We start from the raw sequence: 26,460 nt of genomic DNA on the forward strand, positions 1-26,460 counted from the left end.
GTGTGTGTGTGTGTGTGGGCTGGGGAAAAATGCATTTACCATGCACCGCAGGACAAAAGTGAAAGATTCTGCATCGATTCAGAGAAAAGAAAAGCCTACTGCTGGGTAGGACAGCTTTTTATGTCTCTTTTTTTTAAACCAGCTGTAGTACTCTTGTATTTATTAATAAACATAAAGGCTAATATGCATCATGGTGCATTGAAAATCACTTTATTATCGAGCGTTACCCTTTGAATCGTAAGGCCAGTGAAGATTCACATTTAAAAACACACACACACACACACACACACACACACAAAACTGCAGACATACAGAAACGGAAATATCAACACACACACACACACACAAAGGACAGCTCCCAAACTCTACTTCACTTAGTTTCGTTCCCACTCAGCCTTCACCCCAACCGTGTCACCAAACAAACAGCATCAACCACAGCAGCGCTGTGTCACCATGGTCACCAGAGACAGACAATTGTCATAAATATTGACTGTACAGCTCTGCTAAGTCATTACAGATTGACTTTAAGCCTTTCTGTGAATCTTTCCACTAGCATGTAACTTCCTCTGGAGGGTGTTTAAGATCTCATGACTAAACAGCACATTTTATCTGACTTCCTGTCCTGATTACTAGGGGTGGGAATCTCTTGGCACCTCACGATTCGATTTGATTCCGATTCAGAGGTCAACGATTCGATTCTAAACCGATTATCGATTCTAAACCGATTATTGATTGTAACCCGATCATCGATTATCAATTCTAATAATAAAACGATTATCGATGCATCGCGATTTTTAAAACATTTGAGTTTGCTACTCAGAGTCTCAAATCACTTCCTACTTGGTGTTTGATAATTAAAGAAGATCAACAGAGGAATTACCTTCTCTATTTTCTTATTAGAGAAAAAGTTTGTCCTTGTCACAATTATGACTTTCTATGAACAATGCAATAATCGATGCAGCTTGCATTTCAACACAAAATGAAAGTGTAAAAAAAAAATTTTTGATAAAAAAATCGATTATGAACTTTTCTGAATCGAGACAGAATCGTTCTAGAGAGAATCGAGAGAAATCGAAGAATCGATTTTTCCCCCCACCCCTACTGATTACCATCCTCTGTTTTTTAGACTACAATAGTGTTTACAGACAGACAGCACATGAGAGCCGAGACAGACAGAAAACCTGTACAAGCAGACAGACAGACAACTTCTACAGCTGTGTCAAATCTCTTTTTTAACCATGCTCTTCACACCGAACGTGAATAAGCAGGCAAGTTTATCCATGATGGTGAAACAAATCACAGCAACATGGGGTCACATTTCCATAGTTCAGTATAGAGAATGATCCATCACAAGTGAATTCTGTTTATGCAGTTCCACAACCAGCCACCAGGTGAAGCCAGAGCACAGGCTACAGTAGCCAGTAGCACATGGCTCCCACCAGCATGGTGAAACCCACTGAGCTCAAAATTATGGCTGAACTGTGCATGCTGCTTCAATGGAAAGTAATTCAGGGAGTCCCAGTAACCCCTCCCAAATACAGCTACGTGTTACCATTGACTACAGCAGTGGTTCCCAAACTTTTTACAGTCCTGTACCCCTTTAGACATCTCCAGCTACGTACCCCACGTGACATTATATGCGAGTCATGAAATACATTTGTGAATCGAGTGACATTTATTTGTGAATTTTGAAACTATTCTAACTCTACAGTCTTGGCACGCATATGTACCATGGCAGATTTATGGTACATCAAAGACTCCCGTCCAGAGTGCCAAGCAAAAATGAACCTCTCTTTTAGAAAGTCTATCAGTCTATACATTAGGGAAATCTCTGGTATTACATCAGAAGACATGGACACGGTGAATATTTTACTAGCAAGGACCAGATAAAGCAACTCCATTTCTCCTTTTTGTAAAGTTCCTTGCAGCTTCAACAGTATGACACACAAAGGTTCTCTCAGGTCGACACATAAAAGGTTCTCTCAAGAACTTAAGATAAAGGCATCATCTGAGCAACTTATGGTCTTTTGGTTGTGGAAGAAGAAAGGAAGAGGCGGAGGGGAAAGTAAGGAGAAACTGCACTAAAAGGGTGAAATCATGGAGACTAGTGACAGGCTCAAGGGGCTTTTCAGAACCCGTGTCAGGAACTGGAGATAAATCAAACTTCAGAGTTTTCTTTACCATTTCTGTTTGGCTCTTTCCTGTTCAGTTCCACATGCAGAAGGAATTTGTCAATCCAATCGTTCCAATCCTGAACAGCCAATCAGAGTGATTGTTGGGCTCCATCGTTGATTCAACATGCTTAAAATCAGCCGAAAAGCCAAGGGTCCGACTAGTGCCAACGGTGAGGGACACACCACATAAACTAGGGCCACATACGCTCACCACTGGCCCGACATTGGGGCGTCAGGCTTTAAGGTAAAGGCTTCCCTTGGACCTAAAGGTAAAGGACCTCATCTCAGGAACTAAAATGTAAGGCTTCATCTCAGGAACTAAAATGTAAGGCTTCATCTCAGGAACTGAAATTTAAGGCTTCATCTCAGGAACTGAAATTTAAGGCTTCATCTCAGAGAGCCATGATACCAAAAGCCAAGTTCATGTCTGGACACAATTAGAGACCTACCTTCTGTTGAAACACAACTGTCATGGAGACTGCCAAAGCCCTTATTAACTGCCTGACAAACATAGCATATACTTGGAGCGTTATGAAATGTTGCGCAAAAAAAACAGCTTACAACACCAAGATTATGGTTCTGGCATCTTAGTGTGCACTAAAAAAATAAGTTTACATCAACCAGAGATGTCACAAGACAAAAGCACCACTACAACGATCAAGTATGCAAATGTATTTATCTGACATAATGGCTGCCATTTTCTGGAGCAGATGAGATTCTTATACAGACTAGAGCAGTTGACTGAAATGAACCTAGTCCCCATCAGGGACAATTGTCATCGGAGAGACAGCATGCAAAACAACTAGAAAGGCACTCAGAGAGCACAGACCTCCTCCAAGGCCAATACGCCCCATCACGCAATGATACGCATCTTGATGTCACCAAAATGTCTTCCTTGGCCTATGCTATACCCCTCCACCATGTTTCATGAAAATCAGGCGGATATTTTTTGCGTAATTCCGCTGACAGATTTACAAATGGCACTGAAAACATTGCTTCCTTGGCAGAGGGAACAATCATGAGAGGCTTAAGTAACTGGGTATGCGAGACAGAACTAGAGTGAGACCGTGAAACTGGGTATGTGAGACAGAACTAGAGTGAGACAGTGGAACTGGGTATGTGAGACAGAACTAGAGTGAGACAGTGGAACTGGGTATGTGAGACAGAACTAGAGTGAGACAGTGGAACTGGGTATGTTAGACAGAACTACAGTGAGACAGTAGAACTGGGTAGGTGAGAAAACTAGAGTGAGATCTGTGAAAATGAGCAAGAAAAAGACAATACCAGATTCAAACAGTGCAACTCACATACCATGTAACCCTAGCCCTCACCCATAGACAGTGAAACTCACGTACCATGTAACCCTAACCCACAGACAGTACAACAACAAAAGACTGTTGAAGTGAAGAGCACCAAACAAGATCAGAAACAGAAAAACAAAGACAGAGAAAGCACGAGGAGCCACCCAAACTCTTCAAACCCTAAAGCTTTGCAGCACCCATGGTGATGCAGGGGAGGCCTGGGTCATTAGGCCGTTATCTCAGGATTAGTCCTAAATATAGATCCCCCCCCAGTCAACTCTGCCTGTGGCCGCTTCCTCCACATTGCATAACAGTCCTGAGGAGGAGAATTGCTACAGAGACAGTGGTGTGTGTGGTATACCTCACAGTACAACAGTACTGTAACCTCAAGGTTGTATCTATACAGGGTTGAACAAGAGGACCTCACAATAGAGTAAACTCGGGCCTGTACCTAAGAGGGGTTGAAGAAGAGGACCCAAGAGATGAAACCTAGGGGTTAACCTTAGGAGTGTATCTATAGTAGGGATGTCAAGAGAACCGACACTTACGATACCTTTAGATGCTAAAATAACAAAACACCGACGATGCCCATTTTTTTGAAGCTCCGTAAGCACCGTGAGCGCCGATGCTAGCTGTTAGCAGAGTGCTCCAGTCGACGTTTACATTCAGAAAACCAAGATGGCAACTGCGGCTGTAGCGATCCCCCCACCTCGACTTGTTGATAAAAAAGGCACAAAGACTCGTGTATGGAAGTACTTTGCGTTTGAGGCAGATGACCGTGGCGTTATCATTAATCCGCAGAAGCCATTATGCAAACGATGCTACCGTGGTCTTCAGACCAAGGGAGGTAATACTTCCAATTTAGCAAAGCACCTGAAAGACCGTCATCCGGATTTGTTTAAAGAATTCTAGGGCTAGTTCTGATTCATATTAACAACATCCAAAGAATGCACTTTTTCAGTTTTTTTAATCTGTCATACTGAAATACACTGTGTGTAACAATGGCTTATGTTATGTACGTAGTTTAGGTTAGCTATGCTGTAGTTTTAACGTTAGCCTATAGCCTACCTTGGTTAGAAGGAGAGAGAGAGAAAGAGAGCATGTATCTTGCAAGTATCATGTCAAAACTAGCAAAATTCACTGAATGTCTTAGAAATAAATATGCAATTGGTTTGACAAAACACGATTACCCAATTTTCTTTTACCATGCCATAGACTCAATGTAGCCTAAAAGACGATTTGCGAGTGACAGCTGGAATTTCGCCGTGACCACACTGAACATTGATTTATTTTGTATTTAAAACATCCTTTAAGATGTATCTGGGGACACTAGTTGTTGCACTATGATCATTAATTGCACTTTATTATGTTGTGCTATGCTCTATTGCACATGTTTTGTATGTCTTATGACATTTTGCTATTTTTTTTTATATTTTAATAAAGAAGTTCATGTTTCAAGTTCAAGTACATGGAATCTTAGAAAATCCTTTTTTTTTTACCATGGTATCGAAATTGGCATCGAGAATCGTGTTATTTTACTGGTATTGGCACCGACTACTGAATTTTTGGTATCGTGACACCCCTAATCTATAGGCAACAATGTCAGGGATATAGCCACCAAACACCAAATCACTTTAGAAACATTAGCATGATCAAAAACATAATGAATGCCTAAGGCAACAATGCTATCAGTAAAATAAAGATCTAATGGCAACATAGATCAGAAATATAATAAAGTGTCTATAATATTATCAATCAGAACCACAGCCAATGTCTATGGTGTTACATCGTAACATCTAAAATAGACATCTATGATAGTATCATAATCGACTGTAAACACCTTCAATATGTCACTTGCCAGGTCTTAATCTCAAATTACTACTACTTGACTGAAAAGCATCAAACGAACACACACAAAAAAAGTGCTACTAAAGGCCTGATATTTAATATCAAAACTAGGGATGCACGATATTGAATTTTAGCCGATATGCCGATATTTACAAGCTCATTTTGGCCGATACCAATATATACACCTTTGCTTTTTAATTATTGAAAAGTCTCTCCTGTACTACAATTAATCTGTTATTATGATAGGGTATTGCTGTAGATACGGGACATTAAAAACTTGATTTGTATCATTTTAGAAATAGACATTCACTCATGAAAACTATTGAAATGATTTCAAATATGGCAGATTTATTTATATTTTCACGTCACAATTTTCATACTTGAACAGTACCTCCTTGAACTTGAACAACTACACTCTGGAAATGCAACTTGGCAAGCTAACGTTGGTTAACTGACTTACAGTTTAATAACATCCCTTCTAGGATTTCTAGACTAATCTATGTAACGTTATTGCCAAGTTACCTATATAAATTCCATATATGCAAAAGTAAGCCATGTACAGATAGCGTGGGCTCGTGACATAACGTTTCACATCCCGTCAAATAAGATCATCAACTTTGCTGGTGTCACGTAGCATGCAAGCTAACTAGCTAGTGTTGTCTAGCTAACTAGCAACTTATTAACTTCTATTAGCGCGCGACAGGTAATGTTGCAAAGCGTTGCACGCAGGTGGTCTGACTGCATCTATGCATGCAACCTATGTTACGGCCAAGCTGTCGTCTCCTCTTCCATCTCCTGAAAAGTTTCCTGACAAATAACATGTCAACATCCTCTGATACTGTGAAGTACTGCCACACAGCCGACATGTTGAATTACGTTGTTGGCGCTCATAGTAACCAAAACATTTGCTTCGTGTGCGCATAATTTGAACGTCACCTGATCGGCCAGGTACATCGGCAGAAATTTTCATATCTGCAGATGCCGATAATTAAGTTTTGAAGCTTTTATCTGTCGATACCGATGTCGTGCCGATATTATCGTGCATCCCTAATCTAAACCATCAGATATTGCTGCCTTCTTCCATCATCGTGTCACACTACATTCAGCTGAAAATAAATGTCCTACATCAACACAGGACTTTCACTTCACTTGATTATTTTGCTGCAGACTACTCATGCTGTGGGCAGGCAGAGTCTAGATGAAAGCGTGGTGTAAAACAAAACAAACACACAAAAAAACATCAAGTCTTCAGCTGTATCAAGTCTTCAGGTATACTTAACATTGCACTGTAGCAGTCGGAGCTGCAGTCACATCAAAAGAGCTCCTATAAAGACTAAGAGTTATGAAAGCAGCTCAGAGAGAATAGGTCTGCAAACTTCAGGTCAAGGAGATCCCAGGCTGAACCACCCACAATGCTCACGGGTGTTGGCCAGGGCTCATGCTCTTGACTATATTTACATCCCTGTGCTCAGTTCAACTCTCTCTACCATTCAATCAACACCACCACCACCACCACCACCACCAATGTGACACAAAACACAAAAACCAGTCATCTTGGAAGGGTGCTTGGATGCTTTATCTTCTCCTCCGGAGGCTTCTGCTGTGTTTTGGTCAACACTGCAGACGGTGGTACAGTACTGACCATGTGACTGCATTGAGGCTCTCAGGATCTTATGATCTCATGCCTGATCCACCAGCAAGAGCCGAGGTCAGATCATATTAAAATGTTGAATTCATATAGGCTACACACGCACATGCTCATGTTTTGCCTCGGGTTGATTCAGCTGGCACACAAACAAGCCACACATCCATTCCTTAAACCATCAAAAAGTTCCTGTTCCATCTCAATCAATCTCAATCCCTGTCTCTTTTTCAATCAGGTGATACGCCTCTCCAGAAAAATGCAGCCACAACTACTCTGAATCTGAGGAGAGATTAAAACACTACAGATACTGGGCTCATCAACATGAGCTTCTAAGTGTCTGCAGAGAATCACATTAAAAGCTAGAATGTCTACTTTTAACCAATATAATTCAATTTTATTTATATAGCGTCAAAACAATAAAATTATCTCAAAGCGTTTTACAGAGCCCAGTGTCTGAACCAGGGAGGAATACATGGAACAGATCTCGAAGGTCCGAGCAGTTGTTATGACAATCAGACCTCCATGCAGCCTACTGCATCCGGCTGTGTCAAGGCCTATCCACAGGATATCGTTCCACACAGCACGGCAACAAAAAATACTTTTTAACAACAAAACAAGCTTGCAGGCATGAGCCCCCTGAACTCGCTGAGCGTCTGCCCCGGGGTAGTTGGGGTGCCTGCGGGAGGGGTTTGGGAAAGGTGGGATGGGGGGGTTGGCGGCTCACCTTTGAAGGCGGGGAGCTTCTGCAGCTCGCGGTTGTTGCTGAGGCTGAAACGGGAGGAGCTGGGGCGCTTGTCCTTCTTGGCGGGCGTCTGGGAACCACTCTGTTTGCCTTTCAGCAGCTGGGTGGGGGGCGGGACACTGTTGCTTCCCTTCCTGTTAGAACCCTGAGCAGGACAGGAAGAGACACAGGGATGAGTGTAGAGACACAGACAGAGACAGAGAGGAAGACACTGCGCCTATGCCTAACCTGGCAGGGCAGTGTACTTACAACACAAAGACTATGGGTTGGATTCCCTGGGAACACACAGAGGCTACTGATGAACAAGTATTTCTGTACTGCAAGTCACTTTTGGATGAGAGAGAGAGAGATAGGATAGAGAAACCCTGAAAGGATGAGGAGAAACAAGACCCAAAGCAGGGAGGCTAAAATGGACACGTAAAAGCAGAGAGTGAGAAAAATCAGAAAGAACGAGAGGTGAAATAAAAGCTAGCACACACAAACAGCCCTGATCCTGGCTGACCTCTGCCCTCTTCCCCAGCTCGGACTTCAACTGAAACGTGGCAAGTGCTCTGAGAAGCCGCAAGGGCAGAAGCCCCTGTCTGCCAGTGACCCGTTCATCAGCCACTGATGATGAGCAGCACTTAAGGGGCCATTACTGGGCCAAAATCAGCATCCTTCAACCCGGAACTGTGATTCAGGGAAGCTTCATTGTGCTACAACTAACAATGAATGTTCTCCTGTAGTTCAACTGGTAAAGCAAGGTGCTGTTGCTAACATCACCAAGGTTATGGGTTCATTATCCAGGCAACACAAGTTTTGTTAATGCTAAGGCCATGGGTTCAGTTCCCATAATGCATCTGTACTGTACTCTCAATGGCAGCTGCTACATGTCTTTATTAAGGTATAAACAGGTTCTAGGCAAGACAAGTGGTCTTCTTTCTTTAAAAGATTTTCCAGAGGGTAGAGCGAGGACACACTGGGATAGAAAGTGGGGCACTGAGGGGCAAATAACCAAATAACCACAGCTATCTGGGGGATTATCAATGCCTACTTTATTTACCGAACATATTTCACTTTGTGTTGTGTGGCAGAATTCAAACATACCTAACAGGGATAAGGGATGACAGTTCAAACAACTGACTCAGAACAGACACATGCTTATACTCTCAACAGGCGCTGTGAGATTCAAACTCTAAAGCCCCGTTCACATTCAAAATCCTTAAATGTGTCGGATAAAAACCAACACAGAATAGGTAGCCTAACACATTTGTATTCCCACTCAGTCTTCCATGAAGGCAAAGTCATGCATGTCCTGGATTCCCACTTGATTGCATATTACGGAATGTAAAAAAACATGTGGGGTCTCATGGCAGTTAAACTAGCTATCCTAGCTTGCTAACTCTAGGGTGTGTTAGTATGAATCAATTAGCTGCCAAGTCTTTGGGTGCCAAGTTGAAAAGCTGCACTGGTACCCTGAGGGTTTTCTAGCTTTTCCCATTATAGTTTTATAAGTTAAATAGACGAGACTGAAACATCAGCTAGATAATAAGGTATCCTTTCATGCAAATGGACTATTTTTAAACCATTTAATGCTATTTAAAAAAAAGTTTCCTTAACTAGCTGGCTAGGTAGTCAGCTAGCATAGCAAGTAGGCAACCAGGCAACACAGTTTGTTGCCTAGCCTTAAGCCTTAACCAATTTCTCAAAATCAGCTCATGAAAAAAAGACCGTCTTAGGTTCAAAGTGATTACAAACACTTGCAGACGATGTTAAATGGCTTCACATAGACATTGAACAGTTCTGAGAGAAGTAATTGGCCCTCAATAGGGCAAGGGCTTACTCTGATATCACTGTAGTGAATAAAAGGGAGAAGCACCCCCCACCTTCTCTAAAAAAAAAACCACAAATCTTGTATCATTGCAGAATATTGCCGTTATGTTACTAGGTTACCAGGAGATAGATTACCAGTCTGACATTGCCATATTCACGATATTGGCTGTCATTCCTATACAACACCAATATGCGACACATAGAAAGCTTTTCATTTAAGTGAGGGTTGGGGATAAGGGGTTGATACAAGTCTACTCCAGCACCTCAACCGATCATTAAAAGGCATACATAAAGATGATACACTGTAACTTGCCTGAAGATAATTTAGTCATACATCAAATAATAAAATTGTTTTATTTCAAACTGCATTAAAAGTGTGTTAGTGTGTAAGTTTTTTGTTTAGTTTAATCTCCCTGGTCCGCTGGAGGACGACCTCGATCGGTGATGTAAAAAGAGGAGGTCATGCATACAGTGGCCGGGCAGAGGGCTGCGCTCGTCTAATCTTCTCTCTCTGAAAGCCCACACTAATGAGGCGACAGCTTGCTCTGTGCAATTTAAATTTGAAAGAGGCGGCGGCACTAGCAGCTCCTCGGCTACAGATCACAGAGGAGTGAACACGCTGGATTAGGACTCCAGGATGGAAGGGTAGGATTGGTGACACACACACACACACAGATGCTGACCCTGCGCTGGCTCTTTTACACAATCATTTTTCATTCCAGTTCAGAGACTAGGCACCACTTTCGGGAGTATGGGCACAATATTAAAGTGTTAAATCGTAATTAAAGTGAACTTCTTAAACCAAAGCCACAGTACCATGGCACAATATTGTGTTTGGCACATCAACAACTGAAATCACTCAGCAATTGGGATTGATTGTATTAATTAATTAATTAATTAATTAATTAATTAATTAATTAATTAATTAAATTTTCTTTTATGGGCATCATCCTCCAGGTGGCACTTTTCTGCATTGTATTTCCTGGCTTTTATCGACATCCTCTACCTAGATTAAAGTCAACATCCCTCGGCCAGCTACAGTCCTCACCTCTTAGGGACATTCATAAAACACACTAGCAATAAGATTAAAGGGATATACCCCTACAGTAGCACTTTAATTAGCAAGCACAAGTTCCCAGGCTTGGCTTACCCTTACATGAGTCACTACCTCTACTCATGCATGTGTGGCTCAATCAATTCATAAAAGCACATCACTGAGCAGTGAATAACGCCTACTTTTGTCCAACGCTAAATTAATTTCATTACTATGACGATTGTGTGGGCTGTTTTTTCTAGAATAGTTTGTAACACATTAAACCAGGGGTACACGTTCTAAACAGCACAAACACTAACCACGTATTAGATATATTTTAAAAGTGGGATTTGATCCGTTTGAATCACTTACTCATCAGGGCAAACACTGGCTAGATGGTGCAATGTTTGAGTAGCGCTACAATGGCTGAGATTTTGTGTCAAGAATAGTTTAGATAATACAGAAGGGGACACTGGAGACAATAATATAATGTCAAAGAACTAAGAAAACTTGGTTATAACAGAGTTATAACAAATCAGGGCCAAAATGTTTGTATATTTATTGGCTACAAAACACCTACATGTTCCTTCAAATAACAGCTAAATGTATCCTACCCATTCAATATCAATCAATAAATAAATAAAGATAATGAAGACTATTGAAATATAGATTGGCGTGTACCCCCTCGTTTACGATTGGCCAGTTATGTTATGACAGACTTTTAACAAATCAGGGCCAAAATGTTTGTATATTTATTGGCTACAAAAACAATAACACCTACATGTTCCTTCAAATAACAGCTAAATGTATCCTACCCATTCAATATCAATCAATAAATAAAGATGATGAAGACTTTATTGAAATATAGATTGGCGTGTACCCCCTCATTTACAATTGGCCAGTTATGTTTTTTTTTTGCATACAATTGATGCATGGAGAGACAGAAGGCGAAATTCATCTCATCCAGAGAGTACACCCCATGTTAACTTTGACAGTATCTTGCCAAGTCTTGCCAACAATGGACATATAGAGCCTAAAACGTAGAAAATCTGAGTTGGAATGGATCTCGAGTGTGTGCCCTAGGGTTCCCAAAGCTCGAACCAAACAGAGTAGCAGACAGCAGAGAAGCACATGACATTGTGTTGTGAGGTCGTATGAACAATACACACCGCTCCAAGCCACTGCTTAAAACTAGGCTATTAAGAAGACGCTCAATTTCTCAGCGATATGGAGGATCAGACCTGCACATTACAGAGGCTGAACTGATGCCGTAAGCAGTGACGACAGGTTTCCCCCGAGACAAACCGGTGCTAGCTAACGTTAGCTCGTGCCTAGTAAGGGAAAGGAAAAAAAAATCACAATCGCCATTAAAATCAAATGGTTCGAGTGCTCCTCTCCAGAATTATGAAGCGAAGCACACATTTCCGATGTGGTATTTAATCATGACAGATATACATGGCTGAGACGGCCAACTGAAATAATAGGAGAATGTCATCTTATTTATCCTGTAGGGAGCTGTGCTCATCCTAGGCTAAATTGCCGGGGAGACGCTGTTTAGCGGACACGTTTATACCCAAGCATAATGGTTTTGAGGACACCACTCTATCTCTTAGCTTTCATAGTGCATTATACCTTACCTCGTGTTCTGCATTCTCTTGACCACCCGTTTTGCCAACTTTTCCAGACTTCGGCGATTCCTGAAAGCAGGGACAAAAAAGAGCCGGGTAGTAAGCTGGCTAGATTGTTAGCGAACATTAACGTTAACTGTTAGCAAGCTGTCAACTCCAACAGTGCCCTTAAATATATTTTGACCATGCAGTCGACATTCAGCGCTGCTTAGTCGCATGACAAAAAAATAAATCACAATAGTTGATAATATCTTGCCAAAAGGGTTGAAACCACTTCGCTATACATCACCTTCATATCTAACTGGACTACCAAGTGATTGGTTACCATAGTTAACGACGCTAGCAAGATAACGCCGCTACGTCCAGCTACATAGCGAGTGGCCACTCCTCAGGCTAGCCAGATAATTAGCTGGCACCCAAATATATTACATCAATTCATATGTCAACGAGCTTTCTTTGTTTAAAAATGTTATTTTCCAAACGGACAATCTACGGCTGGATCAACAGTGAACTTTATTCTGGTAGCAAGAGCCCTGAAAAAATATGTGTCCTTTGACAAACTGGCAGCAGTCAGTTAGGTTGCGAGGTTGGCTACGTTAGCTGGCTGGCTAGCTATCAAGTGGAAGCTTGTTAGCCAAGCTAGCTAACACTAGCTAACAAATGCCGTGGCTGGCTGACACCTTACAGACATAAGGTGCAGGCGAGTCTTTCCCATTTTAGCATATTAATTAAAAAGTAGGTATGTATTAACGAAACTTACCTTATCTTTTTTCGTTTTATTCGGCATTGCACTCATGTGTTCTTTCTCTCCCCTCTTTTACTCTCTTCGCTGGAGCCCTCTCCTGACAACTCTTGTCCGACTGAAGCGGTTTGCCTCTCCCCTAACATATGATAGGCTCGTATACTTGTGTCAGGTGACACCGCGTTCTTGCTGCAAGCCCTACTACGCTCTGGTTTATCCCCAGAGCTACAAAAATAGACTGTTATTAAAGATCAGTGTCTTTCTCCCTAAAGCGGGCAGGAATTAACACATGTAAATAACTAAAAACACAGATTGGCATATACAAAGAAGGTCCAAGCAAGTGAGCCAAACGTCAACATATCATTTGTAACTCACTGTCGACTCTCCATGACCGATAGATTTGGATTGTGTTCAACCGGTGTGTTCGTATTCCTACTAAATCTTTCTATGTGAATACATCAAGGTGCGTGATGTTCATTTAGCTGGGGTCGCTTCCGAAGAGACAGAAGTCAAGCACCACCCCGTGGCTAAAATAATACACGTCTGGAGACTATCAGACATACTATGAATACGTTTTTGCCTTGCTGTCCATGACATGGGAAGATTGTAATGCTTTTTTTTATGTCAATTTTACTCCGCCCTTTTACCAGAGCCTAACACCTTCAGAAATATCAAATGTAATTATAAGCACAACAAAGTAATGACTATAGTCAGATAGTAACTCAGCATTTCACATTGCAACTTTGACAAAAGGTTTGTACTGGTTTTCACATAATGAATCACCAAAGACAGGCCAGGATGTTAAAGAGATTCACATGGCAAACTTTTATTTTGTGGGTCCCACCATCTCAAGTTACAGTATCAATTTGATATGTACAATACAGTTCACAGAAAAGCAAAACTGGAATGTAAATAAATAATAATAAAAAAAAGCATACACAACTTAATACAAAAAAAGGTAGGAATTAGAAAGGAATGTCAATGATAGGCTATGGTCACGCCAATGCCAGGGGAATTGTAATTAATGTGGTGTGGGGGGGGCAAACTAACATGTAGCTGGGACTAGGGACAGACATTCCAGGAATCATTTGAACATCAAATCCTATAACCATTTACAGCACTTAAGCCAAGGTTTACTCTGCACACAAAATAGACTGTGGCTTTAATCGACCTCCTCCATTCTGGATGTGTCGTCTTCACCCTCCAAGGGTGGCATATCCTCAACGGGAGCAGCAATGGTTTCTTCTGTTGATAGGTCATCCTCATCAATGCCTGCAGGGAGAAGAAGATCACAGGGGTCAGGCTACTCACACAGGGACCTCATATCTAATCTAAGAGACCTCCTCAGCCTAGGGGGACAGTCCAAAGCTATGTCTGCTTAGGAACAGAACTGAAAATAAAAGTAATCATGGGAGGGAAAAAAGCTGAAAATGAAGTGGCTTGACAAATGACAGTGTTTCGGCTACTTTACTGTAAAAGCAGGAAATAAAGCTGATGTAACTTAGTGGTTTGATCCGTTTTGGCTGGAAAATTAGGGTGATAAACGAGGTCCTTAGGTCTCACCTAAGCCGAGTTTGATCATCCTGTAGATGCGATTTGAGTGTGTCTGGGGGTCATCCAGGGTGAACCCAGAGGACAGCAATGCAGTCTCAAACAGCAGGATCACCAGGTCCTTCACCGACTTGTCGTTCTTGTCGGCCTCTGCCTTCTGCCTCAGAGTCTCGACGATGGGGTGGTCGGGGTTGATCTCTAGGTGCTTCTTGGCAGCCATGTAGCCCATGGTGGAGTTGTCTCTCAAAGCCTGGGCCTTCATGATCCTCTCCATGTTGGCCGTCCAGCCGTACGTGCTGGTCACAATGCAGCAGGGAGACGACACCAAACGGTTGGACACCGTTACCTGGAGGCACAGAGGATGGAGAAAACGGCATTATTTCCAATGATTCTTCAAGTGAACAGCTCAGAACCTAGTAACCTATTATGTCTATGTCCTGGGAAAGGAGTGGAATTCCAACCTTAACTGTGTGCATGCATTTCCTGCATTGCACGTGCACACCATGGAGGTGGGATGAACACAATAACTACGAGGTATCCTGAGAAAATCTCACCTTTTCCACCTTCTTCTCCAGGATGTCCTTCATGATCTTGCACAGGTTCTCAAACTGAGACTTCTTCTCCTCCTGATTCTTCTTCTCATCCTCATCCTCGGGCAGCTCCAGGCCCTCCTTGGTCACAGACACGAGGTTCTTGCCATCAAACTCCTTCAGCTGCTGGACACAGTACTCATCAATGGGCTCAATCATGTAGATCACCTCCAGGCCGGCTTTGCGGAGGCGCTCCACGAAGGCCGAGTTGGCCACCTGGTCCTTGGTCTCACCTTAAACAAAATTGAAGTGTGACTTAAGGAGTCCATTGACAACACTAAGATATATTGCTTTTCTTCAAGCATTGTTGAGCAATTACAAACAATGGTGAAGGCCTTTAAAGTTGTCGACCAGCTATAATGAGTAAGTTGTAAGTGTGCTAGTTCATAAACCTGAAATGAAGCTATAGCATATTATGTGATGGGCGTTTCCCTCACCAGTAATGTAGTATATGTGTTTCTGGGTGTCCTTCATGCGTGTGACATAGTCTTTAAGGGACACCATCTCGTCCCCGGTGGACGAGGTGTAGTATCGCAGCATTTCGGACAACTTCTTGCGATTCTGGGAGTCTTCATGGATGCCAAGCTGCAGAGCAACACCCACAGAGAAAAAAAATGTCATGTCAGTAAGAATTATTGAAAGAAAAACTGAACAGAAGGGATATCTGCTAATCCCCTCTCTTCCTCTTAATCCACTCAGTGAGTATCACAGGGGTGGAGATGGGAGGGGAGGGGAAGAAATTTCTCAGGTCAGTGCTAATCTACTTGGCTCAGGTTTAGGGGGAGGCATGCTGCGAAGGAGGATCAGACAGGTGGCAGACGCTAGCAGGTTAGCAGGGCAGGGCCCAGGAAGCTAAGCATAGCCTGCTAAGGTTTCAGGTCTCCTCTGAGGGTCAGATGGAACAATAGGGTTTCCCCCACCCTGCTGTCAGGCTTAAAGGACGTTTCACGCCACTAGCTGACTGGATTTGGAAGTTCCACTATGACACACCACACCGTTCTCAAAGACTGGAGAGATTTAGCTGACTGCCGGCCAGATGCACTGGATAGTCATACTGAGAACAGATTGGGCGAGGGATAGGCAAAGTACCTTGATGTTCTTGGAGAAGTGCTCGTAGAACTTCTTGTAGTTGTCCTTGTCCTCGGCCAGTTCGGTGAAGAGCTCCATGCACTTCTTGACCAGGTTCTTGCGGATGACCTTCAGGATCTTGCTCTGCTGCAGCATCTCTCTGGAGATGTTCAGGGGCAAATCCTCAGAGTCCACCACACCACGCATGAAGTCTGGTGGAAAACAAGGATTTCACTGACACATAAATATACAGAATCTCAACCAAAGCTGAGTCGATTAATACTCCGGAAATATATTTTTTTATTATGTTATAGCACGTTTATGTTTTTACACCAAAAATGGGATCTGAATTGTTACTAATGATATGTAGTTACCAGTGCGATTACCATTTGCTAATACTACAGCTAGATGCATTCAGAAGTCAGTAGCCAGAGAGGCTCAGTGGTTGCACTTACTGAGGTACTCAGGGATGAGATCGTCGCAGTTGTCCATGATGAAGACTCTGCGCACGTAGAGCTTGATGTTGTTCTTCTTCTTCTTGTTCTCAAAGAGGTCAAAGGGGGCACGACGGGGCACGAAGAGGAGGGCACGGAACTCCAGCTGCCCTTCCACTGAGAAGTGCTGTGAAGACAAACCATTACAGTGCCCAGTTCAGTACAATAATCTGCCGCACGACCACTCTTCTTATTGTCCAAAATTTTCATGTGACAAAATCATAAAAACTAAGCTAAAAGCGAAATAAATGTTTACATTCTATGTATAAACCGTATATATTCTACTACAACACACAAACGTGTATAACTGACCGGTAGGTGTGTCTCACCTTGATTGCCAGGTGGTCCTCCCAGTCGTTCGTGAGGCTCTTGTAGAACTCCCCATACTCCTCGTTGGTGATGTCATCAGGGTTCCGAGTCCAGAGAGGCTTGGTCTTGTTCAGCTCCTCCTGATCGATGTACTTCTCCTTGATCTTCTTCTTCTTCTTCTTCTTTTTCTCCCCACACTTGTCATGGTCATGGTCATGGTCCTCGTCCTCGTCTGAACCCACGTCCTCAATCTCTGGCTTGTCCTCGCTCTTCTGTTCATCCTCTCCGTCTTTCTCCTTCACTTTGTCTTTCTCTTTCTCCTTCTCCTCCTCCTCCTCTGCTTCGTCGTCACTCACTTCCTTATCACGTTCCTTCTCCACCTGAAGGGCATTATGGGAAGAAGCTGCAACACTTACCATCTGTGTATTATATTTCCTAAATTTCCTTCGGGATCAATAAAGTATCTATCTATCTATCTATCTATCTAATCTCCTCCAAATGACTACCACCCATAAGTACAGGAGAAACTATTTGCAGGCTTTTGCAGAGATCAGATGAGACTAAACCAAACCTATCAAGAAGTATTACCTTCAGTAAAATAAATATTGTCCGCTAACATACTTACATAAAGGGTAATAGGGTAGCCAATGAACTGAGAATGCTTCTTGACGATCTCTTTAACTCGTTTTTCCTCCACGTACTCCATCATGTCCTCCTTCAGGTGCAGGATGACCTTGGTGCCACGCATGGTTGGCTCAGCTACAGGAGACAGGTAGAGACAGGAAATTCAAAATCAGGTGCATTAACAAGGAAGTGTTAAATGATGGCTTACTATTGCTTCATACCAACATTAAAGGCTGCACATTTTGTTGTGCATTGCCATTTCACAGGAATCGGAGAATATTCTTACATGCATCAACTTTGACGGTGAAGGAGCCTCCAGCGGATGACTCCCAGATGTACTGCTCATCATCGTTGTGTTTGGTGATGACGGTCACCTTCTCTGCCACCAGGTAGGCGGAGTAGAAACCGACACCGAACTGTCCAATCATGGAGATGTCAGCTCCAGCCTGCAGAGCCTCCATAAAGGCCTTGGTGCCAGACTTGGCGATGGTGCCCAGGTTGTTGATGAGGTCGGCCTTGGTCATGCCGATGCCAGTGTCTATGAGTGTGATGGTGCGCTCGGCTTTGTTGGGAATGACGTCAATCTTGAGGTCTTTCCCAGAGTCCAATTTGGTGGGGTCTGTGAGACTTTCATAGCGGATTTTATCCAGAGCCTGTAATAGGAGCAGTCAGTCAGAACTTTCACAACATTACAATAAAGGCATAATAAAAATCCACGAGCAAAATCATTTTTAATTTTCCATTGACAGACCCTCTTTGTAATAATATAATTTTTACATAAAGAAAACCAGTTCAATAGTGTTAGTTTCTCAAGTTGTCTTGTCATGTGTGCTACCATAAGCCTTTATGATTAAGTGATGAAAGGCGTCTCATAAATACAGCGGAGTGAAAGAAGATATTGTTGGTGTGTCTACTCACGTCTGAGGAGTTGGAGATGAGTTCCCTGAGGAAGATTTCTTTGTTGGAGTAGAAAGTGTTGATGATCAGGGACATCAGCTGGGCAATTTCTGCCTGGAAGGCAAAGGTCTCTGCCTCCTCCTCCATGTTTTGATCATGTGGTTCTGGCATCTACGCTGGGCAAAAAAGCAAGTTCTTCAGGGAAAATTCTACAACGTTGTTATTACCCATGCACCAAATATAACTGCTTGGAATACCTTTGTGACATTATAATCATATGCATAACATGACTAATAAATATAACGTAGAGACATCAATGATATTGCTGGAAATTACTTCATACTAATCATGTTTTAAAAACTCAAATGTAGAGTAACGTCTGTTCAAAAGGGATGGCGTTACGAAATGACCTTTTTCAAAACTCTACAATTTTAAAAACAATAGCTTACAAATTATTACATTTATGAACGATCTAATTATTTTAAATCCAAATGTATTTAGACCACAACTCTATCACTAAATCTTCGCACCAAATGGTTGGGCACAACCAGACACACTCCACCTTCTGGTTTCCGCGGTTAACTGCAACCTTCTAGAATCTACCAGTCTCTTCCAGTCATAACGATACATCCCGTTCAGCTACGATGAGGACGTTCATTCAAGGTGTGGTGTATGGCAACCTCTTGAACTTTTAAGAAAACCTTCACGGAGACTATACCGTAAAGAAATGAATGGAAACTAAGTTGCCTGCCTAAGAAGATTATCGTTAACACCCATGTCACTGAATCGTAAATTCCGGATAAGGCTGCACGTGAAGGAAAGTGCTCACTAGGGAGCTAACCTAACATTAAACGTTACAGATTTAAACGAAACACGAAGTTTTTTTTTAAAGTTACCTTTCAAATTCAGATCACTTGCGACTCACATTATACCAACTGACGAAGGTCTAGTACATTTAAGTTAAAACTGAAACTGACCATTAAACGTCAGCTAAAGTTAGACAACAGAGATCCAGTTTTAATTTAGGTTAACGCTGCAGTCAAATCCTGACGGGCACTTTTATGGGTTCGCAAACGTTATATCCTTCTCGTAACGTGTAGAACCGACCTTAGTCAGCGAACGTTAAAACAAGTAACGGTTCAATTACCTTATCTATGTCCACTCACTATTTAACATGGACTTGAACGTAGACTAAGTTACATGGACGAGTTTCACCTGTCAGGAATGATGACAGCCGGCGAGAGACTGCAATTTAATTTACATTCAAACCGTAACCAGATAGCTGCTTAGCCTAACTATGATAGCTAGCATGGCTAATTTATCTATCATAGCTTCTCATCAGGTCTTCCGAGAACCGAGCAGTACAAGCTAGGGTAGCTGGCTAGTTATTTATTTGCAGTGTCCAACATTAGAGCCTCTTGAATGCCCAACCGGCTGAGGAACAAGCATAACTAGGCTAGGTTATATCTGGCTAACGTTAGACAATTTGGATAACGTAACCTTGCCAACCAGGTCACAAAGTCTGACATAATGAATCAACATTGTCGTGTTATATTTCTCTCTTTGTTAATTCAAGACACTTTCTACAACATCGATAATACAATCAACAATACACTCTACTGCTCATCACTTTATTTGATGCTCATTAATCGATGTTTGCTTACCTTAATTTGTTCCCTTAAACCACCACCAAAGAACAACTTATTCTTTCAAATTGCTTTCGTCACCCTCTGCAGCCGTCTTGCCAAGCCGAGGTAAGGTTGCTAACCTTCGCTATCAACAATGATGAGAATGTCATATGGCCGGTTTTATACCGCCCCTCAGAGTGTTCGAGAAACTCAGCTTCCAGAACCGTCTGGAATCTTCTCAATTCATCCCTACCGGCAGGGCGTCACCAAAGAGAGAAGAAATCCTTGTCAATCACGCAACCACCCCACGCCCTTTTCCTATCTAACAGCAGTTAAGGATTTTCTAAGGGGTGTGTCTTGACATAGTTTGGGCACCGCCTCCATAAACTCTATGCACCCACACGGTTCTCAGAAGAATATTCTGGTTAAATCAATGTGTCACAATGTTGACGAAGCAATGAACAGAAGTGGCCGTGATAGCGCACGTGCAAGAAAATCCGTATAGGATATACAATGCAGAACATCTACTTGAGAAAATGGTCAGTAAAAATACATACATTACACGAGTTAAATATATTTTATTATAAATCTCAGTACTTTGATAAAAAAAGAAATATAAGACATGACATTAAAAAAAAAAAATCATGTTTTGGATGATGTCTTAATGATGAGTGGCTATCTAAATTCTATTTGGACAAATATTACACAAGGACAGTCTTGTGAAACATACAATGTGTTGCCAAAGCAAATATTAAACTTACATAAAATAACATAAAATAAAATAAACGCATTGGCCATTTACAATTGTCTTAATCAACTTCCTCCATTCTGGAGGTATCCTCCTCGTCACCCTCCAGAACAGGCATGTCTTCCTCGCTGGGCTGGGGAAGGTCATCGATGGCATCATCATCATCGATACCTGGAAAACACAACCAGAGATACATGATTAGGGGGATGCCAAACGACACACTGCATTATCTTACTACCAATAAAATGTAGTTATGACACATAACAGGCCACATCAGGACCAGATCTATTCCTGTGTCTATTGGTCAACTGGACAACACGAGTGAGTGACTCACCAAGGCCAAGCTTGATCATCCTGTAGATGCGATTGGCGTGTGTCTGTGGGTCTTCTAGCGTGAACCCAGAGGAGAGCAGGGCGGTCTCGAACAGCAGGATCACCAGGTCCTTCACTGCTTTGTCGTTCTTGTCAGCCTCTGCTTTTACCCTAAGGGTCTCGACGATGGGGTGCGTGGGGTTGATCTCCAGGTGCTTCTTGGCCGTCATGTAGCCCATGGTGGAGTTGTCCCTCAGGGCTTGAGACTTCATGATCCTCTCCATGTTGGCCGTCCAGCCGTACGTGCTGGTCACAATGCAGCAGGGGGAACCCACCAAACGGTTGGACACCGTTACCTGGAGGCACAGGGGATGGAGAAAAACGACATTACATTGGACACTGTTACCTGGAGGAACAGAGGATGGAAAAACTACATTACAGACAAATGTTAAAGAGATTCAAACTCTTATTGACACAGCAAAGAATTTGCTCTACATTCGACATACATACCTTCTCAATTTTTTTGTCCAGGATGTCTTTCATGATCTTGCACAGGTTCTCAAATTTGATCTTCAGCTCTTCCTGATTCTTCTTATCATCCTCATCCTCAGGCAGCTCCAGGCCCTCCTTGGTCACAGACACAAGGTTCTTGCCATCGTACTCCTTCAGCTGCTGGACACAGTACTCATCAATGGGCTCAATCATGTAGATCACCTCCAGGCCAGCTTTGCGGAGGCGCTCCACAAAGGCAGAGTTGGCCACCTGTTCCTTTGTCTCACCTAGTACACAAATATACAAATTTACATACATACATAATGAATTTAGTTTTGAAATTGTTGCAGCCTCCTGTCAGAATGAAACTGAGGATCTGTATGCAATGACATTAGGATTCAATAGAAAGATACATAAAGTTTAAGAAATAGCACATGTTATACTTCATAATATAATAATACTTTTTAAAAGGATCCTCACCAGTGATGTAGTAAATGTGCTTCTGGTTTTCCTTCATACGGGACACGTAATCCTTCAGAGACACCACATCATCACCCGAGTTGGACGTGAAGTAGCGCAGCAGGTCAGACAGCTTCTTCCTGTTCTGAGCGTCCTCGTGGATGCCCAGCTGTAGAAGTGCAAAAAAATTGTCTTGAAGTGGTCCAGTCACTCACGCAAGGTGCTAACAGGGTCATGGGTCTGACACCCAAAGGGCATTCATATAGAAGAAAATGAACAATATAACTGTATATCCTATGTTAGTCGCTTTGAATGAAGGTGTCTGCTAAATTATTTAATGGAAGTGTAATGAAAACATGAGTTACCCACCTTGATGTTCTTGGAGAACTGCTCGTAGTACTTTTTGTAGTTGTCCTTGTCCTCGGACAGTTCGGTGAAGAGGTCCATGCACTTCTTGACCAGATTCTTGCGGATGACCTTCAGGATCTTGCTCTGCTGCAGCATCTCTCTGGAGATGTTCAGGGGCAAATCCTCAGAGTCCACCACACCCTTGATGAAGTCTGCCAGTGAAAATTTAAATAATATTCAGCATTCAGACCATGAGATTATGATGAACAACCTTGAAACGAGGTTAAGTGACAAACAGGAACTCACTCAGATACTCTGGAATCAGCTCTTCGCAGTTGTCCATGATGAAGACTCTGCGCACGTACAGCTTAATGTTGTTCCTCTTCTTCTTGTTCTCAAAGAGGTCAAAGGAAGCTCTTTTGGGCACAAACAACAGAGCCCTGAACTCCAGCTGTCCTTCCACTGAGAAGTGCTGTGGGTAACAAAATCAATAAAACATTAGTGAACAGTACCATAAAGCATTGTGACAACGCTTTAATAGAGTCTTACTTTAGGAATAACACTTCAAGTGTATTTATCCAGGAGTTTTCTCACCTTGACAGCCAGGTGGTCCTCCCAGTCATTGGTCAGACTCTTGTAAAACTCTCCATACTCCTCGGTGGTGATGTCGTCAGGGTTACGGGTCCAGAGTGGTTTGGTCTTGTTCAGCTCCTGGATGTCAATGTACTTTTCCTTCACCTTCTTCTTCCTCTTGTTTTTGCTGTCCTTGGTGTCCTCGTCCTCATCAGCTCCCAAATCCTCAATCTGAGGCTTGTCTTTCTCCTCTGCTGTGTCCACCTCTTCGATCTTCTCACCTTCTTCTAGGTCAACTTCCTTCTCTCTTTGTTTCTCAACCTGTATCACAAAATATGTAATTACATATAACGTACATTTAGAGTATACAATTCATGACATGTAGGCCTAATCTTAATAATAAAATAAATAGTATTTCTGTGGTTAGACTTGATGAAATTAAAATAATTATAAATGCTTAGTAATGAAAAGCATTAATCCAAAATGTTGATAACTCAGTCAAATTCAATTGATCCAGGAAGTAAGCCTGCAGAACTATCACAGGATCTCACCAGATAGGGAACAGTAAAGGTTTCAACACAGGACACAGCAAAGCCTTGTTGACCCTCTATAGGACTTACATAAAGTGTGATGGGGTAGCCAATGAACTGGGAGTGCTTCTTCACAGTCTCCTTGACGCGTTTCTCCTCAGTGTATTCTGTCTGGTCATCTTTCAGGTGAAGAATGACTTTGGTGCCACGACCAATGGAGTCACCTATAAGGACATACAGGGTTGAGATTCACTGCGGAATTGACAGGGCAATACAAAAAAGTACAGAAAGATTGAACTGACTGAAGGAAATATGAGAAACATGTGACTTACCGGTATCAACTTTGACAGTGAAAGAGCCCCCAGCAGCAGACTCCCAGATGTACTGCTCATCATCGTTGTGCTTGGTGATGACCGTCACCCTCTCTGACACCAGGTAGGCGGAGTAGAAACCGACACCAAACTGTCCGATCATGGAGATGTCAGCTCCAGCCTGCAGAGCCTCCATAAAGGCCTTGGTGCCAGACTTGGCGATGGTGCCCAGGTTATTGATGAGGTCGGCCTTGGTCATGCCGATGCCAGTGTCTGTGAGTGTAAGGGTCTTTGCATGCAGATCAGGGGTGATGTCAATTTTCAGCTCCTTGCATGATTCAAGTTTGCTGGGGTCTGTCAAGCTTTCGTATCTAATCTTGTCCAAGGCCTGCAAAACAGAAAGTACATTTACTTAAAGTAATACAATGTATTAAAGTGTTTAACAATAGTAATTGCCCTTGCTGTTTTGTTGTTGCACAGACTACATTTAGTCATATGAGTTGAAAAGTACAATGATGTTCATAACTACAATGATCATCAGATTAGATTAGATTAGATATATTATTGTGAACTCACGTCTGAGGAGTTGGAGATGAGTTCCCTGAGGAAGATTTCTTTGTTTGAGTAGAAAGTGTTGATGATCAGGGACATCAGCTGGGCAATCTCTGCCTGGAAGGCAAAGGTCTCCACCTCCTCTGCCATGACGTTCTTGGCCTCTGGCATCTGTGTAAGCAAACACATCAATGACAGAATTCAGCAAATGTCTTGTAAATCATAAAGAGTACAAAAAACTATAAAAACCTTCTCATGATCACCTTATAATCACATTGTTTTATTACTCTCTAACCTCTCCTTTTTTTCTCATACTCTAAATGTGCACTGGAGTTCTTAGGATATTGTGAACTCGCAAATGAATCTAGTGATAATTATTAATTATTATCTAATCCCATTCCTGCGGCACACGGTAACATGTAGGATACTGTTGACTAACAATGCTTGAGCGGAGTGGACCAAATGGCTGACTGAGAAAGACGGCTGCAGCTGGAGACAGCTGAAACCATTTCTCCAGTCTCTGAGACCAGCTGCCATGCCTCTGACCTGTCAATCAAACCACACTCTGTGAAGATGAAGGCAGGGGAGTCATGTGGCCAGCACTTACAGTTCCCATTGAGCTATTTCATACATCTTTAGATTGATTTTTGCATGATTTTAATGTATTTAGTCAGATTTAGAGGATTAAATTGCAGCTTTAATGTGAGTTCCATTAGTGAAAACCTCAGCATCTTATGCATATAGGCCACATGTGACAATGACCTCCTTAAATTGTATCCTTGTATTTTACAATAATCAGACAATATGAATAATCTCTTATAAATTGTAGTAACTTGCATAGTTTATTAACTGATTAGAGTCATAAGGCCCTCTGACCCTGTGGTGCCTTTTTGGCTGTGACTTTGAGCCATGCTGTCAGCCATGTGCTCCAAGCAAAACTAATCCACCAAAGCATTTTAAACATCTGAAGCATTTTATAACGTTTCTTAATCCTACCTCTCTTTCTTTGATGCAAAAACAGATCATCAAATCAAATACATTCAACTTTCTAGTGGACTAGATAAGACTAGGTTTTATGAATAATTCCAATTAATTGTGCTGAAATACCACAACAAATATCCTGTTAAAATCCCTATCTCTTATTATTTCAATGTTCCAATTTAATCATGTTTGGTTAAGACATTTATTTAATTAAAACTATATATTGTACAATATATAATTCATTTTCACTCTGTACCTAGTATAGTTAGAGAAAATTTGAAAGTTACCTTTTCACTTGGAATGGATCACTTCAGAAAAGCCTCAGTATAATAGCTCTGCTGGGAATAGTCCTTGGTGTTCTGGTAGATGTTCTCTCACTCCTTCTGCAAAGATGCCGGCCGGCTTCTCTCTTTTTATACCTCGGGCATGCTTTTCTCGAGACATCCATTCAGAAGGTTCCAGAAAGATCGCTCTCTTCAGTATACGGGGGAAGCGTAGAAAGGGGCGGTGAGAGGTGGGCCGCCCGGGTGTCCAATGCCACAGCCTGCATCTGTCCTTGTAGGGGAGTGAGATCACAGAGGGTGCCTGTCACTCATGGAAGGAACCTTCCGGATAGCAGGGCCACATACGCCTGTCAACGTTGCAGCTGGTTCCTAGAAGGACCACCTGCTTGGCGGCACCTCACCACCAGAGAGACATAGACCAGACCAGACCAACAGGCCTCAAAGAGAGATAAGTCTGTTATAGTGTTAGTTAGCAGCAGTTGCTGGCCCTCTCTTAACTTTTGCCACTTGTCTTTCAGGCCATGAAAGTTGACACTGTTGCATGTGGCGCAAACCGAAACAATACACTTTTTCTCTTTTTAATGGAAAGTTTATTCATGTTACTCAATGTACATGATTGTACATGTACAATGCATTGATGCAACGCATGATTACTTTAATCTTGTTTGGTTTTATTTGTATTCATCTCCCCAAAAAATTCCAAGTTAGATCCATAACCTACTTGAAGCCTTAAAAGTGGTGGTTACAGGTTGCCTACTTCACTGGAAATATGTCACAAAGAAAT

At 42.2% G+C, this 26,460-nt stretch overlaps 3 protein-coding genes across 5 annotated transcripts in view; all 3 read right to left on the reverse strand.

Annotated features, from left to right (window-relative positions):
- The window catches only part of ppp2r5cb (protein phosphatase 2, regulatory subunit B', gamma b), a 33,031-nt gene extending 19,429 nt beyond the window's left edge, over positions 1-13,602 (reverse strand). For both annotated transcript variants that reach the window (XM_031581182.2, XM_012838220.3), the window contains exons 1-3: positions 12,944-13,602; positions 12,193-12,252; positions 7,693-7,855 (exon numbers count right to left, since the gene is read on the reverse strand). In XM_031581182.2, the coding sequence (XP_031437042.1) occupies positions 7,693-7,855; positions 12,193-12,252; positions 12,944-12,979 (259 nt within the window). In that variant the 5' untranslated portion in view covers positions 12,980-13,602. The remainder of the gene's footprint in view (positions 1-7,692; positions 7,856-12,192; positions 12,253-12,943) is intronic.
- A 124-nt stretch (positions 13,603-13,726) lies between these two features.
- Positions 13,727-20,272, reverse strand: hsp90aa1.2 (heat shock protein 90, alpha (cytosolic), class A member 1, tandem duplicate 2). 2 transcript variants are annotated; one of them, XM_012838214.3, is made up of 11 exons: positions 20,123-20,272; positions 18,480-18,629; positions 17,848-18,214; positions 17,563-17,696; positions 16,958-17,317; positions 16,590-16,755; positions 16,156-16,346; positions 15,504-15,651; positions 15,031-15,299; positions 14,489-14,822; positions 13,727-14,197 (listed from the first exon to the last, which is right to left on the reverse strand). In XM_012838214.3, exons 2-11 carry the CDS (start codon positions 18,627-18,629, stop codon positions 14,088-14,090), a joined length of 2,229 nt encoding a protein of 742 aa, XP_012693668.2. In that variant the 5' UTR covers positions 20,123-20,272; the 3' UTR covers positions 13,727-14,087. The 2 variants fall into 2 exon arrangements, with proteins under 2 accessions (XP_012693668.2, XP_031437041.1); XM_031581181.2 differs by having other exon boundaries at positions 18,480-18,634; positions 20,123-20,254.
- hsp90aa1.1 (heat shock protein 90, alpha (cytosolic), class A member 1, tandem duplicate 1) lies at positions 20,133-26,106 on the reverse strand. The gene is made up of 11 exons (XM_012838216.3): positions 25,680-26,106; positions 24,436-24,582; positions 23,881-24,247; positions 23,639-23,772; positions 23,040-23,339; positions 22,752-22,917; positions 22,467-22,657; positions 22,119-22,266; positions 21,657-21,925; positions 21,169-21,502; positions 20,133-21,005 (listed from the first exon to the last, which is right to left on the reverse strand). The coding sequence occupies exons 2-11, from the start codon at positions 24,580-24,582 to the stop codon at positions 20,896-20,898; spliced, it is 2,166 nt and encodes a 721-aa protein (XP_012693670.2). The 5' UTR covers positions 25,680-26,106; the 3' UTR covers positions 20,133-20,895.
- Positions 26,107-26,460: the final 354 nt, after the last annotated feature.

The sequence above is a fragment of the Clupea harengus genome, chromosome 15 (assembly GCF_900700415.2).
Source record: "Clupea harengus chromosome 15, Ch_v2.0.2, whole genome shotgun sequence".
Classification (NCBI taxonomy): domain Eukaryota; kingdom Metazoa; phylum Chordata; class Actinopteri; order Clupeiformes; family Clupeidae; genus Clupea; species Clupea harengus.

Coding starts and splice junctions, on each gene's coding strand:
- hsp90aa1.2 (XM_012838214.3), bottom strand. CDS start 18,629: ATGCCAGAACCACATGATCAAAACATGGAGGAGGAGGCAGAGACCTTT. Junction 15,652..16,155: donor ACTTCTCCAAGAACATCAAG/GTACTTTGCCTA, acceptor GTTGCTCTGCAG/CTTGGCATCCATGAAGACTC. Junction 15,300..15,503: donor ACACATATACTACATTACTG/GTGAGGGAAACG, acceptor ATTTTGTTTAAG/GTGAGACCAAGGACCAGGTG.
- hsp90aa1.1 (XM_012838216.3), bottom strand. CDS start 24,582: ATGCCAGAGGCCAAGAACGTCATGGCAGAGGAGGTGGAGACCTTTGCC. Junction 22,658..22,751: donor GCTGATTCCAGAGTATCTGA/GTGAGTTCCTGT, acceptor TTTCACTGGCAG/ACTTCATCAAGGGTGTGGTG. Junction 21,503..21,656: donor TGGACAAAAAAATTGAGAAG/GTATGTATGTCG, acceptor CTGTGCCTCCAG/GTAACGGTGTCCAACCGTTT.